The following is a 14,408-nucleotide window of genomic DNA, read 5'->3' as shown; positions in this document are numbered from 1 at the left end:
ACGGTTAATGAATTATGCTGTACGTCGTCTGGCCTTCCTTTATTCTGGTAGCTTGGAGTCGGTGGTATTTTTCAAACAGTGGTTTGTTATTTTGTGTACAGAGTTAGTCATTAAGTCAAACTTTCGTCGCTATATCCCAAATATAGGAAATCCTTTTCCTTAAGATTGTTTATTGATTGAGACCGAGCCTTGGGTTTTCAGGCAGGATTTAATTTATTGTTTACGAATTGGACCAATTTTGTTAAAATTTTTGTGTGTTTATGTCTCATGAATTTGTTTATGTATTTATTCATTACTCCTGTGATTCTGACATCGGCCTATATTTCCGTTTTTTGGATATTTGTTTTGTACTGTGTCCTCAGCAACATTAAACATGGGGGCTCCTCTCTGTTCTTGGCAAGTCTGAGAAAAGCAAATGAAAGCATTAATCTCGTGTCATGTTTGTGAAAGGCGGTTTATTTGAAAAAGGCGCCCCGTTTAAAGGCAATAAGTCTCATCTCTCCCGGGCGACGTTTTTGTAGCAACCAACAAACAAACTCCCCGAACGCGGAAAGATGTCCTCTTCCGTGCTCCGGTTTGTGCGAGTGCTCGTCTGTTGACTGTTGCCATGCGAGGGAATTTGTTTTTTGTAATTGGGCAGGGTTAAGATCGAGACTCTTTGTCTCTCTGCGGAGCCGCCGCCAGTGCCATCCCAGAGAAGTCCTCTCGTGCACTCCTCCCTCCTTCCCTCCTCTAGCTATTTATTTTCCTCCCGCTTAAAGGGTGTTGTGAATATTTTGCGGCCGCATTAAGAGCGCTCGCCATTAAGTCGTTAAGCCGCAGAACAAATGTGTCTGCGAGCGTCTCGGCGGACCCAGGGGGAAAGAGCCATGTCTGCTCCTAATTGGAGGAAAATGCACAGCATATGGAAGCCACGCTGTCCAGGAGTGGCTAAGGTGTCCCCCCCCCCCCCTCCTGTTGCTGTAGTCTCACTGATGAGCTATTACAGGCCGAGGCCAATTTATTCCAATGTTCCGTGAGCTTTATGTATTTATTATGTTTGACTGGGTTTTAGATGTGACAAGCGAGAGGGGAGAGCCTGTGAACATGGAGGGGAAAAATCTCTCCTTACTTTTTTGTCAACTACCGTTTTGGCTTTTATTGTCCAAAACCCTCACCCATCGAGCGATCAACTGCCTTTTGAGTTCTGTCCAAACACAGCGTAAGCACGTTTAGCTAATGCAGCACATGTGTATTTTTATGAACCCCCATGACCTCAGAAATACTATGCTGAATGTAGCAGTGCGAGTAATTAATGGATTAAAAACGGATTAAGACGGAATTCAGACTTTGCCCATCTATTGTCTGTTTTTAATGTAGGTTTGGAAAGTAATTATGGATTTGAAGCAGTGCAGACTTTTAAAATTTCTAGTTTGTCAGAACTGCAGTAACTGGATAATTTATCAAAACAACCTGAAGAGAAGGTCTTTGATTTCACTTTACTGTGAAAGAGAAACAGAGTCCTTACCTTCTGAGGTGAGGTTTCGAGCCGCCTCTGATTTCAAAGTGGAGGAGAAGACCGAAGAGGAGAGTGTTTATGAGCATTGGCAGTGATGTTTCTCTGTAGACTAAGGGCTTCTTTGTAAGCGTGGGCTAACTTGAATGATGGTTATACAAATACATTCAAACGTACAGAACCATGAACTTTTGATTCTGGTGTTATTTTTCGAAATCACACTTGATGTCTGATGCGCCCTACGAAAAGATTTCTCAAACATTGTGGACAGGCTTCTTTCTCTTCCGAAACATGGATAAAAGCAGTATTTCAGAACGCTTGGTTTTTGGGATTTCAAAAAAATGATCCATGTATTAACATTGACCTTGCTTGGTTACAGTGAACAACATAACCACTCTAAATGTCAACCTCGGGGCCCATCATCGATTTTTCCGTCCGGCGTTTTGTTTTGAAGTGGCGTTAGGCAGCATTTTCCCCTCCACTTCTGCGGGTAGAGCTTCGCCCCGTCCCTGTAAAGGGCTGTGGTTTCCCTGGGGGCTGCCGGTTTCGGGACCCTCCCTGGGCGTGCGTGACGGAGCGGAGGCGAGGGGCACGAGGCGAGCTCCTCCGTGGCGACGGGCCCGTTTAATGACCCGCGTGGGCGAGAAAGGGTGGCACTGTTTGTACACAGGGAACTCCAGATGCTTCGGTAAAAGGGCTTTATTGTTGAGGCCTGTGCCAAGCTGGCTTTGGGATGGAATACACTGGGGCTCTTTGGCGCCAAGTACCTCTCGCTAGGAAAATCCTCCCAGAAGTTTCCGAGCGTGGCTGGGTGAAGGACAGGAGGCGCTGCCCTGACCCTATCAGCGCTTACAGTAACTTTACTTCTTCTCTCCTCCTGTGTTCACATGGGCAACCACTGATGACCCCGCTTGTTGGCTCAGGGTTAGCACGCAAGGCCCTCTTTGTGTGTTACAGTTGTTCAAGCGGTCATGAAGATGGAGAGATTCGATGTAATGAACTGAAACAGAAATTTTTCTTTGGCTTTTTTTTGGCTGTAAATGTCCAGACTGTCTGATTTAAATGCTTAACTTGGGAAAGTTTTGGGCTTTGCATACTGTGACCTGGCAGTTATTGAAATAATTGTTTTTCAGATTAAATACGATTGCACCCTCAGGGAATCTGAGCACACATTCTTTCGCCCCCAGTGGCTGTGTAATCATTCCCAAATTTCCCATCAATCCCAAAATTTGCCTTGTTAATCGTATAAACCACTTCACACATTGTATGCAATATCATGCAGTTTCAAAAACTGTACTTATGTTTTAAAGACCTTTTTTATTTTTTTTTATCTGCTTTTCTCAAATGTTGCATTCTGGCTTTTGTTTCTGTGGGAGAGTTACACAATGTGTTATCCCAGAAACATCTCTTGCACAGGATAAGTTTGAAATTTCAGGGACATGTGTCATGTAGTGGTCACCTCAACATGGGAAAGATTGTAAGAAAATGTATTTGGACAAGACGTAAGGAACCCATCCATGCTTCATGTTCGCTTGCCTTTTTCACTGAATCTGCATCGCAGAATCAGTTTTATCTTGTACCATTTGTCACTTTAAATCGATTCAAAATTCAAAAGGAAAGTAGCATTACTAAGTTATTGTTTGATAATTTACTCAAGCCATTTAACCACTTAAGTATAGTCTAATGGAAAGATAAGTTGTTTTAGATTCATACAGCATACTTGCGTGGATGGCGACAGAAATGTGTCTATAAGCTATTGACGTAGTTTGATGAATGTTACTGAGCACGATATTGGCAGATGTTTGCGATGCACCATAATATATCAAGCAAAATAATGGCTAAATGGAGTTTATATGCTGCATAAAATTTGACTTTTGACGCACCATGTTCCTTGATGTTTGATCACTACGATACAGCTGAAGTGTAACCAAATATAATACAGCTCATTTTCAAGTTGCTTTGTTGAATTCTTATCTGATATTGAAGTTGGTGTTTCAGTTGACCATGCAGTTAACAACCAGATTATGAGATCAAAGATTTGGCTCCCAGAGTCTTTCTTCCCCCTGCGATTTATTTAGCTCTTGAAAACGATTCGTTCTCAGATGCCTCTCCATCAACCATCAGCGCAATTAGAAAAAGGCTGCCTCTGAGCCAGCATCACAATTAGCGCTGTAAAAAATCTCTCTGTCATTCCTGGCCAAACGGTACATACCTCCTCTGTCATTCTTGGCCAAAAGGCAGATATTTCTTTCTCTCATTGCTGGCCAAGCCATTGCTTGCCTGTTGATATGTGCTGGGACTGATTTTGGATAAATGAGTGGTCAGTGTCTGTGTTTGTTTCTCTGCAGAACTTTATGGCTTTGATGTCCTCATCGATTCCAACCTCAAACCTTGGCTTCTGGAAGTGAACCTCTCTCCGTCTCTAGCGTGGTGAGTGAGCTCTAGTCATGAGCATGTGTTGTGTAATCGTGTCGGAAACGCTGCCATGTTAAGAGAGGTTGTTTTGTGAAGAAAGGGTTAGACTAACTCCCATTACTGGAGTCTTCCAGAAGGTTCTGCAGTGTATTGGGTTGTCCCATAGACAGAATAAAATATGGTTAGTGTGATTGACATGGGGACATTAGATGATAAGAGAAACACCCATTGCAATGCCATGATCATGATCATGATCATGAAAAAAATATTGAAAGTTATTGACTTCTAATTTGAACATTGACTTCCATTGAAACGGGTGGCTGATACACCTGTACTGGAGCCATCCGCACTTGAAAGAGCAACGTCTCTCAACAAGGTCAGGAAGTGAGCTTCAAAAACGAAGCCTGATCTTGTCCACTCAAGTTATCCTGATGAGCAGCATTTCGATTATTAACTAAATGAAAAGCATTAGCATGTATGGCATTAGTCCTTCAGTGTATATAATGGCCCTATAATAATAATAACAGATTTGAGCCCCTTTGAGCCAACGACTATATCGTTGGCCTGCACTTTCAGCAAATAATGTACTGTTCTATAATTGAACGACAAATAAGAAACATTGGGTGCTGCCAATGTGTCAGCCGCTGCTATCATAAGGAATTCCTCCTGTCTAACTATGGTATAAACTGTCTCTATCCCTCATGAGCATGTTCATGGATGTAGAGATGGCTAGTATAATGGTAAATGGCGCATTTATTTTCTTAAAGCGCTGTACAGTTGATGCTTCTCATTCACCCATTCATACACACACACACCAATGGCAATTGGCTGCCATGCAAGGCAACAAACCAGCTCATCAGGAGCATTTGGGGGGTAGGTGTTTTGCTCAGGGACACTATGACACACCCAGGGCGGGATCGAACCAGCAACCCTCCGACTGCCAGACGACTGCTCTTACCTCCTGAGCCAATGTTGCCGCCTTTTAAAACAAATTGTTTTTGTTGTATGAATCTATAAAGGGCAGGAATGAGTCAGCTTTGCTTTTTTAAAGTCCCTGCCCTAAATTCTATAAAATGTATTTTGGTTAGTTATTTAGATAGCTGTGATTTGTTAATTACGTGCAAGAAAGTGGGAAGTTTTTTTTAATCACAAAATGTTGTTAATAAATGCTACTTCATTGGACTAAAGTCCTTAGGTTATTATCCAGTTGAAAAACAACCCTGAATTTCTTTCCAGTGTAGTATATTCTGTAAATAAAATCTGACAGCTGTGTTTACTTTAACACCATGGATCACAAGTGCGCATACTCAAAAGTGGATTTATAAGACATTTGTAATGTGTTAAAATATGGAAACAAAATCTGCCATTTGCTTATAAAGTACAAGCACTTCCTAGTCCGTGGCAGTGGGTTTATGGTGCTGTTAATGTGTTCTTGATGGATTCCAATTTCTTATTTTTGTAAGTGTTTTGTTCCTTGCAACTCAAAATTAGACATTTGTTGTAAATTATGTGTGTGAAGTGGTAGTTCAGATTGTTCCCAACCGTTGAATTATTTCCAAACTTTCAATTGTTTTCGATGAACTGCAAGTCATGGTTCTCAGGTCTGTTTTTTGTTCTCTCAGTACTTCTGACCACTGTGCACCAATGTGAATGAATTCTGGGCTCGACCTTATTAAAGTGTTGTTTTTTTATTGGTTTGTTTTGCTTGTGGTTAACAGTGATGCACCCTTGGATCTGAAGATCAAGGCCAGCATGATCTCAGACATGTTTTCTCTAGTGGGTGAGTCTCACTCTTAGTTAATAAAGTACAGCATATGCGCAATGGGCTGGGAATATCTGCAGTGTTTGGGAGATTGCTGTCTGCTTTTTCCTAAGCAAGGCCGCTTCAGAACCTCTTCACGCAAGTACAAAACTAATATGACAACACATAGCTGCCATTGCATGTCCACTAAAAGAAAGGCACCACTGTCATTCATAGCAGACAGCGCAGTTTCTCACTGAGAAAGGGCACACTAGCGACTGTAATCGCACAGCGCTCACATTTTGGGAACCGATGGGCATGAAGGTGTCCTTTGCTCCAGCTGGGCCCCTCTGTCAGGTCTATTCATTCGGAGATGGTGATCTGCCTGCTGGTTGCCCTTCTCAAACAGGCCCTGTAGGTGAACTGTTAAAAGAGCCTTTCATGTGATCCTGGCCTATCTGATCGGACGCGTGTCAGAGCCAAGAACACTTCCTGCTCCGAAGCCGGAACCTTCTTTGAACCATCACAGCCCTCAGATCTCAGGGCTGGGTTAGCGAACGAGCCGCGGCCGGCGACCCTGCGCCCGCAAATTCTCCTCGTCCTCCTCCTCCTCCTCCCGCAGCCGGGCTTGCTCCATCGAGCTCGTGCCGGAGAGCGGAGGCGTGGGGATGGAAACTCCTCAGCCTTCGTACCCTCATACCTTCCGTGCGCGGGATTTAGCCTGCGGCAGGTTCCGCCGCGCTAGTCTTTGTTTTTTTCGACAGGGTGTCTCCCGTTTATTAAGCCCTCGTCTGTAAGTCTTCCCCACGAAGGAAAAGCCATTAATTGGCCATTCTGCTGCCTGGCAGCACGTTTCAGTTCAGGAGACAGTTGGGCATTGTTCAATGTTTCTTAACACGTCTGTAATAAGCATTGTCTATTGTGGGTAGTTAGAGAGCTACACAATTGGATAATGGCGCTGGATGAGCCACAGACATTTCATTAGACGGCTTACAGAGGAAAATAATAGAAGATGGACTCCTTTTTGAGCTGTCTCACCTTCTCTGTTGAGACAAAAGAGAAACTGAATACAAAGCCTAATTTATTCATCCTTGGCACGCAAGCTGACAAAAGCATCAGTTGCCCAAGGCAGGGGTTAACATTGTTTACACAGCAGAAGTTCAAAATGGAGTAATTAGTATGTGTACCGATGTGGGTTGTCCTGAGGTAGCAGGCTTTGTGTTTCACTATATAATAATGCATTCTGAAATGAATGCGCAAGTCTGTGCCTGAATTAAGTCATTTGCCCTTTCCAATACTTCATCTCAGTGTAACATTAAACTCTTCCACGTTAATGCGACTCCCACACACTCACCTATACATCTGCTTCACAAAAATGTATAAACTAAGTTCAAACATTTTTGTGGAGGGGATCTAGCACTGTATATTAAAACCACAATCTCACTCGTGAGCTAATTCGATCCATCTTCATCTTCACTTGAACACTAACACTCCCCTTGATTCCTTATGTTCGCGTACTAAGCCCCTAAAATTTAATGCAGCTTTGAATCATTTTAATGCAAGATCAGCATATACGTCTGATAAAACTGAACTTTTACCTTGCTGTTTCCCGGGGATATTTGCTCGGCTAATGACAAAGGGGTCGGCGATGTGCAGTGCCTTCCCCAACATATGGCTTGAATTCCCATCCCAAGCAGCCATTAAGTGAAATGAGGGAATCATAAATTGCCGGTTATCTTTGGACGGACGCATTAGTGTCGGCTGGGAGAAAATGAGCAGTGGCATGTAAAACATACCCCATCTATTATTCACCAAACAAACCTCGGCGCTTTCAGGCTGATAACGCTTGGGCCGCATCCCAGTCTTGTTAATAATGACAGCGCGCTGTTAGCATTAATTTTTTCTCATGTGTAGCTGTCACTAACCCGTCAGATGCGCCCGCGGTAATTGCGGCGTTTTGACGAGTCCGCGCCGAAGGCTGGACTCTTACCTGACGCCTCGGAACAGGGAGCGCTAGCGAGCCCTGGGCCGTGATCCGTCAATTCAAATGAATGCCTCTTAATTACAAATCTACTGAAACGTAGCACGGGCTTGTTGAGTTCTGCCAATGCGCTGTGGTTGTATGTGAGATGAGTGATGGCCGCCATTTTCCACCAGGCTTCGTCTGTCAGAACCCCTTAGCCCGACACCCTCGGCTTGCTCGAGCGACTCTTGACCCGGGCTCCAGGTACCAGGCCCAGAAATGCCAGGTGAGTCGCGAGTCCCCCCCCCCTTCTAGAATATACTAGCGTTCTCTTTGAAACTTTACACTTGCAGCTAAACTAATCGCTCTGATGGCTCCAAGTCACGCACGGCGGTGTTTCCCAGCCCTGGCGTAATCCCGCTCGCTGCGGACGCGTCGCAGCCGCTTTGAGGCCTCATGGAAAAGGATTCTCATGAAAAACAACTGCTAATGCCGTTACGGAGTCGGGGGTGACATCATCCCGCGAGTGTCGTGCTCTGTGAATTATTATTTTATCATTTTTAATCAAGTGACTAATGCGCTCGCTAGGCCCTGTTGCTTAATGATGCCGCAGCAGCTAATGCACTTGGCTCGCTGGAGTCAACTACTGAACCCAGCTTGGGCTGGGATCTGATGGGGGAGATTATCAAACAAGACATTTTCCTGCTCCGCCTCTGTCAGTGTGCTCCGAGCCCAGTTTTCCAGCTACAGGGCCGGGTGCACTGGAGAGTTTGCTGCATATCTCTGTGTGGAGAGTAAGATTACCCTTCTGTGTGTGCTTTCTTTCTGAGTATGTATTGTTATTTAATTTTTTTTGTGAATGGATGCTGATGATTTATGTACACGTGTGTCCTTGACATTCGTTTCTGTAGGATATGTGTTTGTGTGTGTGTTTGTGTGTGCAGTTGCGTTTGTGAGTGTGAGGGTAAGTGTAACTGTGTGTGTGTGTGTGTGTGTGTGTCCTGTCCTGGTCATTGGCAGCTGATGTTCATTTCTCTCTTTCGAACCCTGGTTCTTCAGCGTCCGGTGACTGCGCAGCCAGGCATGGGCAGTATGAAAGGGGTAAGCAGCGCTGCCTTTTTAACTGTAGAAATGTAATGACCCCATCTCTTTTCTTCTCTCTTTCCTCCTGCTCTCAATCTCCACCTCACTCGTCCCAGGTAAAGAAGCCAAAGTGGCTGTTAATCTACAATCAGGGGCAATGAACTGATTTCTGAATTTTACATTTCAGTGAAACCCAGTACAAATGCTCTTTTTCAGCACAATAGATTTAATAATCAGTCTAACACTGCAGGTACAGTATCTTGTTCTGTATGAGTTTTCTAGACTTTTCCATTTCTGTCGATCAACACTTTGTATACATGGGCATTTGTGTGAATGATGCTAGGTTATGGAACGTGTGAAGCGGGTAAGAGATTGTGAAATTTTCAACTAGAAGGTAAGCTGGAGAGCAACACAGCTTTTGCAGTCCGAGAGGGAACCCGCTTTCTTGCATTGCCGAAGCACATATGGCACAATGCACCTGTGGCAGCCTTTCTCATAACCAGCCATGACCACAGGTCCCACCGTATCAGGCTAGATACCTATGAATAACCTGTCTGTAATTCTGCCTGTGAAGCTTTGATTGGGACCACCATTTAGGATTATTATAAGGATTAAGAGCCATCAGTATCTGGCTGCCATAATAACCCTAGACCAGTTAGACAAATTAAGCGTAATTTGCCCGTTATTTAGATGACAAAATCTATATGCGATGTGGTAGGGTTATGCCCTGTATCCTGGCTTTTGCTCAAACCAGCCTGCCAAAATTGTCACTTATCCATGCACGTATGTGGTGGGGAGAGATGGAGTGCCAGCAGAAAATAAAATGCACTATTTATTGAGCAGAGCCCCCCCCTCCTCCCCCCCCCTTTTCAAGGGTTATTAAATGTTAGCTACTTCTCTGGGGAGAAATAATCCACGTTACTGAATATAGTAGCACCTCAATTCATTTAACTGCAGGTCTGCTCTGAAGGGTTTTCCACTGGTGCAACCGAATATTCCACCCACACCCCCGCACTTGTGTTTGGTGGCAGCGAGACCGTACTGCATGCAGAGTGATCTTTATTGGGAATAATTGGTATGACTAAACTGGTATGTCTAGGTTTTTTGAAAACAAAATTACTTTTGTCCACTCACGATCATAAATTGTGAATCTCATCCAGTAAAATGATGTAGAACTACAGTGGAATGTCAGTCAGAACTTGAAACTCGATGTGTCAAAGTAGATGAATTGGTAACTTGTGAGTTTAAACATTCACATATACACCTAGGTACGGCAGTGTTACCAATGTGTACATCCCAATTGTCCCCAAGGGCCAACGACCTATGTCCGCTAGCGATGCTGATACCAATGGACTGAAGGAGAAGCTTGTGGGGAGAAAGGGAGACAGCACTCTTGGCTTGACTACAGATGAGGTAATCCACTATGTTACACTACATGAGATTAGAGTCACTTGCAGATGCTATTATCTGAAGTGACTTACTGTACAGAAGTGGGGAACATCAGTGTACGTCTCAGGAATGTAAACGTGTGCTAAATTAGCCAGACAGACCGACAAATTATTGTTGTGAACGAAAGTAAATACCACCATAAGGACGTACTGTCTTTACACTGCTGTAGCAATAACATTATCCCAAAGGAAATCCCAAAAAACAAAATGGATGGCTAAAGAGGTTCAGCAGAGCCATGGTACTGTCTGAGGAGATGGGCCTCCCATCTGCGTTAGAAGATGGGCAGGGTTTCTGCTGTTCTGATTGCCGTGGACATGTCATTGCACCACTGGGAGGCCAGCAGAAGATGCATGTGACCTGAAATGGGGGGGGGGGGGGGGTTTTGGGGGGCTGGTGTGTTTAGTCTGATGTTCTGAAGATGTAACTGAGTGGTCCATGTAGCTGCCTGATAAACTAGGCTCAAGGTTTTGAATTAGCTATGAGCCAATATGTGAAGCCTGCGGAGGGACATGACATGGGAGGTCAAAGGAAGTTAAAGATCAGGTGAGCAGAAATGTGCTGGATAAGCTGTGTAGCGGTCTGATGGCTGATGCTGGGAGACCAGCAATGAGGGAGCCACAGTGCTCAGAGCCTGAAATAAGAGCTGGGTTGAGTAGATGTAGGTGGTGAGGAAGGGACAGATTCTCCTGATATTGTGCGGGAGGGTTCTGCACGTCCAACATTTCGTAATAAATCATACATTCTCGGATAGCTACGGTTTGTTGTCCCCTCCCTTCGCCTTGGAGAAGGACTTGGCTGGGAGGGACGGCATCTCCGCTTTATCGAAGTTGAGTTTGAGGCAGAGGTTGAGAGTTCCTCAGGCCATCAAAGGTCATCCTCACGTATCTCTTCTCAACGCATGTCCACGCTAGCTGAAGGTGCTGAGGCGAATAAAAGAAGAGCACGAAAGAAGAGGAGGGTTTGTTCGCATCTTCCCCACGGCACAGACCTGGGATCAGTACAGGTGAGTCTTCCCTACTGCACAGACCTGGGATCAGTACAGGTGAGTCTCCCCCGCTGCACGGACCTGTAGCCTATTTCACAAAGCAGGATTACTCTTTTCTTTTTTTTTTTTTCTTCAGTCCGTGTTCCAGATTTGGGTGGGTTCCGAGTTTTACTCGATGCAGTTATCCAGCTAACTCTGTAGTCCTGCTTTGTGAAGTACCCCCCTTGTATCAGTGGAGGTGAGTCCTCGCTCTAGCACAGGCCTGTGATTAATGCCGGTGAAGGTACTCTCTATATTTGGTGTGAGTACAGCTAAAATAATTCAGGGTAGTCTGTCACATAGTGGCTATGGTTCAGGAGCGGAACCCGAATGGTTGGTGGTTCAAATCTACATAGCTTTTGGACCCTTGAGCAAGGCCCTTAACCCTGGACATTACTCTCTGTGGGAGTTGTGGTATCCTGTTGGCGTGTGTGCTAGATGAGTTGTAGGCTTGCGGCTGAGACTTGGATGGCTTTCTTATTCAGCATGTAGCTGCCATAACAGTGGGTTTGATCACTTGAGGATATGTGAGGGAGATTGTCATCATTGAAGATATGCAGGGAAAGCAATCAAAATGGCAGTGTGGAGAAACATGCTGGATGATGGATCCCTCAAATCCTTGGCTCTATTCAGTGCATGAGAGACTACTGTTGTGTCATCCTGAATAGGCTCTGTCATCGCTGATTTCTTTTGCACGACAGGGGACTGGCTGCCTCCAGAATGATGGAAATAATATTTATCTTTATTAGCTTGCAAGGGAAAAAAAACCTCTATGATTGTGCAATCTATTTGGTTGAGTACACTACAGGGGAATTGCTTTGTGTGCTAAATATTCCTGGGCACCAATGTGGGATTTGCTGCTTGATTAGCTTCATAGTTGTGTTTGTACTGGGGATTTAGTTGCTTTCTGTGTTGCAGCATATTCTCGGAAAGGGCAGGGAAGCATTGTGGTGGCTGTGACCTGGTTATCACTGTGAAAGCTATTAAGCTTTTGTACTGTAAACCATGCATCCTCCCTGGATAGAGAAAAGACAAGACAGCTGTTAACTCAGCAAGGTACACGGTGCTCATATTCGACTTGCATCTTTTTCACACAGCGGGTACTTGGAGTATAAAACATCAATGAACTGCATGTTGGCGACCAGACTTTTCCCAGAGCGGTAAGCATTTTCATGGACTTCCAGAAGCATAACACTCACCTCATTCAGCGGTTTTGCATGGAAAGTGTGCTAATTAAACTGTAAAATCTTACTGATTATATACTGTAGCCGTTAATAAGAAGTGCTAGTTTAAAGTCTTCCAATGGGAGCATACTGCCTATATACTGTAGCAGCTGTTTGGACTTTTTAAACATTCCCATTACGGCGAAAATGTATCATAAAATAAAGAATTCCCTTTCCCATGAAAATTGAAACTCTCGTTCTACAGTTCCGAATTCAGACAGAAAACATTAGTGTTTACGAGCCCCTTCATGCATTTCCTGCACCCTATGTCAGTGTTGTGCAACATGCTCAGGGAAGCTGGTTTCCAGTTTGGCCCTAGTATATGATTTCGCCCTAGTATATGATTTTGCCCCCCTCTCCCCCTTTTTTATTTTATTTTATTTTATTTTATTTTATTTTATTTTATTTTATTTTATTTTATTTTATTTTCGCATCTCAGACACAGGGATGGTGTCCCTGTCCTGGGGCTCACGGTGGGTGTTTATCGTTGCCGTGGCAGCCCTCCCTCGCCTGTGGAGGGACGTCGCTGAAGGTTTTTTGCCCCACAGGAACGGGCTGAGCGGGAGCGTGCTGCTGCAGGTGGAGGCCCGGCGCCACGTAATCCAGTACGAGCGGAAGCTTCCGTCCCTGGAGGCGCGCAGGCGGAGGCGACGGCAGCGGGCCGAGCGCTCGGCCCTCGGGAGGAGGAGAGGAGGTAGACCGCGGGGGAGGGGGAGGAGGAGAGGAGGTAGACCGCGGGGGAGGTGGAGGAGGAGAGGAGGTAGACCGCGGGGGAGGGGGAGGAGGAGGAGGAGAGGAGGTAGACCGCGGGGGAGGTGGAGGAGGAGAGGAGGTAGACCGCGGGGGAGGGGGAGGAGGAGAGGAGGTAGACCGCGGGGGAGGGGGAGGAGGAGAGGAGGTAGACCGCGGGGGAGGAGGAGAGGAGGTAGACCGCGGGGGAGGGGGAGGAGGAGAGGAGGTAGACCGCGGGGGAGGTGGAGGAGGAGAGGAGGTAGACCGCGGGGGAGGGGGAGGAGGAGAGGAGGTAGACCGCGGGGGAGGGGGAGGAGGAGAGGAGGTAGACCGCGGGGGAGTAGGAGGAGGAGAGGAGGTAGGCCGCGGGGGAGGGGGAGGAGGAGAGGAGGTAGACCGCGGGGGAGGGGGAGGAGGAGAGGAGGTAGACCGCGGGGGAGGTGGAGGAGGAGAGGAGGTAGACCGCGGGGGAGGGGGAGGAGGAGAGGAGGTAGACCGCGGGGGAGGGGGAGGAGGAGAGGAGGTAGACTGCGGGGGAGGGGGAGGAGGAGAGGAGGTAGACCGCGGGGGAGGGAGAGGAGGCGGGGGGAGTGTTGGCCCAGCTGAGTGCAGCTTCACAGCCAGGGTCTCTTTGGCCGAAGAGCAAGCCGGATGTTTCCGGATAGATTTATTTACTCTTATATTACTCTTCGTTTCCAACTCCGCGGTCGTCAAAATCCCTGCTTTCATGTGAAAGCGCTCGGTCCTGAAGGGCACAAGTGTGAACAGCCCCGTTAAAGTTGTCCTTTTTGTGAAATTTTGTGTTTTGTGTGCCCAAAAATGCTAGGCGAGTAATGTACAGTTTGGTAATCTCTCAACTTTTATAACTCTTTTATAACGCAGCCAGAGGAAATAAGGCCCCCTCTCCTGAGAGCACTGGTGAGGAGGAAACTGGTGAAGAGGAGGAGGAGGAGGAGGAGGATGAAGAGGAGGAGCAGAAACCTGCTCAGCCCCTGCCCGGGAAAAAACAGTCTGACCCTCCCCCCGTCGCACTCGACAAGCCACAGACAGAGTCTCAGCAAAGGGCAGCCCCCCAGAGGCCTGCTAGCCCACCACCGCCCAAACCCAAAATCAACCTCCTCCAGATCCTGCAGCAGGGCTGGGATCTCAGGTCAGTGCAAGCCCCAGGCTTCTGCTCCTACGCTAGGCCTCTGCTCATCTCCGGCAGCAATGCTAATGGGGGAAGTTCACTGTCTGTCAGCCAAAAGCCAGCATCAGGGATGAATTTGGCCCCTTTTCTTGAG

The 14,408-nt window shown here is 46.3% G+C and overlaps 1 protein-coding gene across 1 annotated transcript in view; it reads left to right on the top strand.

Annotated features, from left to right (window-relative positions):
* ttll5 (tubulin tyrosine ligase-like family, member 5) overlaps window positions 1–14,408 on the top strand; it is an 87,441-nt gene that overhangs the window by 18,465 nt on the left and 54,568 nt on the right. The window contains exons 13-21 of the mRNA XM_061243578.1: window positions 3,844–3,925; window positions 5,629–5,690; window positions 7,809–7,900; window positions 8,674–8,715; window positions 10,009–10,110; window positions 11,058–11,149; window positions 12,268–12,330; window positions 12,942–13,087; window positions 14,008–14,275. Coding sequence (XP_061099562.1) covers window positions 3,844–3,925; window positions 5,629–5,690; window positions 7,809–7,900; window positions 8,674–8,715; window positions 10,009–10,110; window positions 11,058–11,149; window positions 12,268–12,330; window positions 12,942–13,087; window positions 14,008–14,275 — 949 coding nt within the window. The remainder of the gene's footprint in view (window positions 1–3,843; window positions 3,926–5,628; window positions 5,691–7,808; window positions 7,901–8,673; window positions 8,716–10,008; window positions 10,111–11,057; window positions 11,150–12,267; window positions 12,331–12,941; window positions 13,088–14,007; window positions 14,276–14,408) is intronic.

The sequence above is a fragment of the Conger conger genome, chromosome 1 (genome assembly GCF_963514075.1).
Source record: "Conger conger chromosome 1, fConCon1.1, whole genome shotgun sequence".
Classification (NCBI taxonomy): Eukaryota; Metazoa; Chordata; class Actinopteri; order Anguilliformes; family Congridae; genus Conger; species Conger conger.
This window is presented reverse-complemented; position numbering and strand designations above follow the sequence as displayed.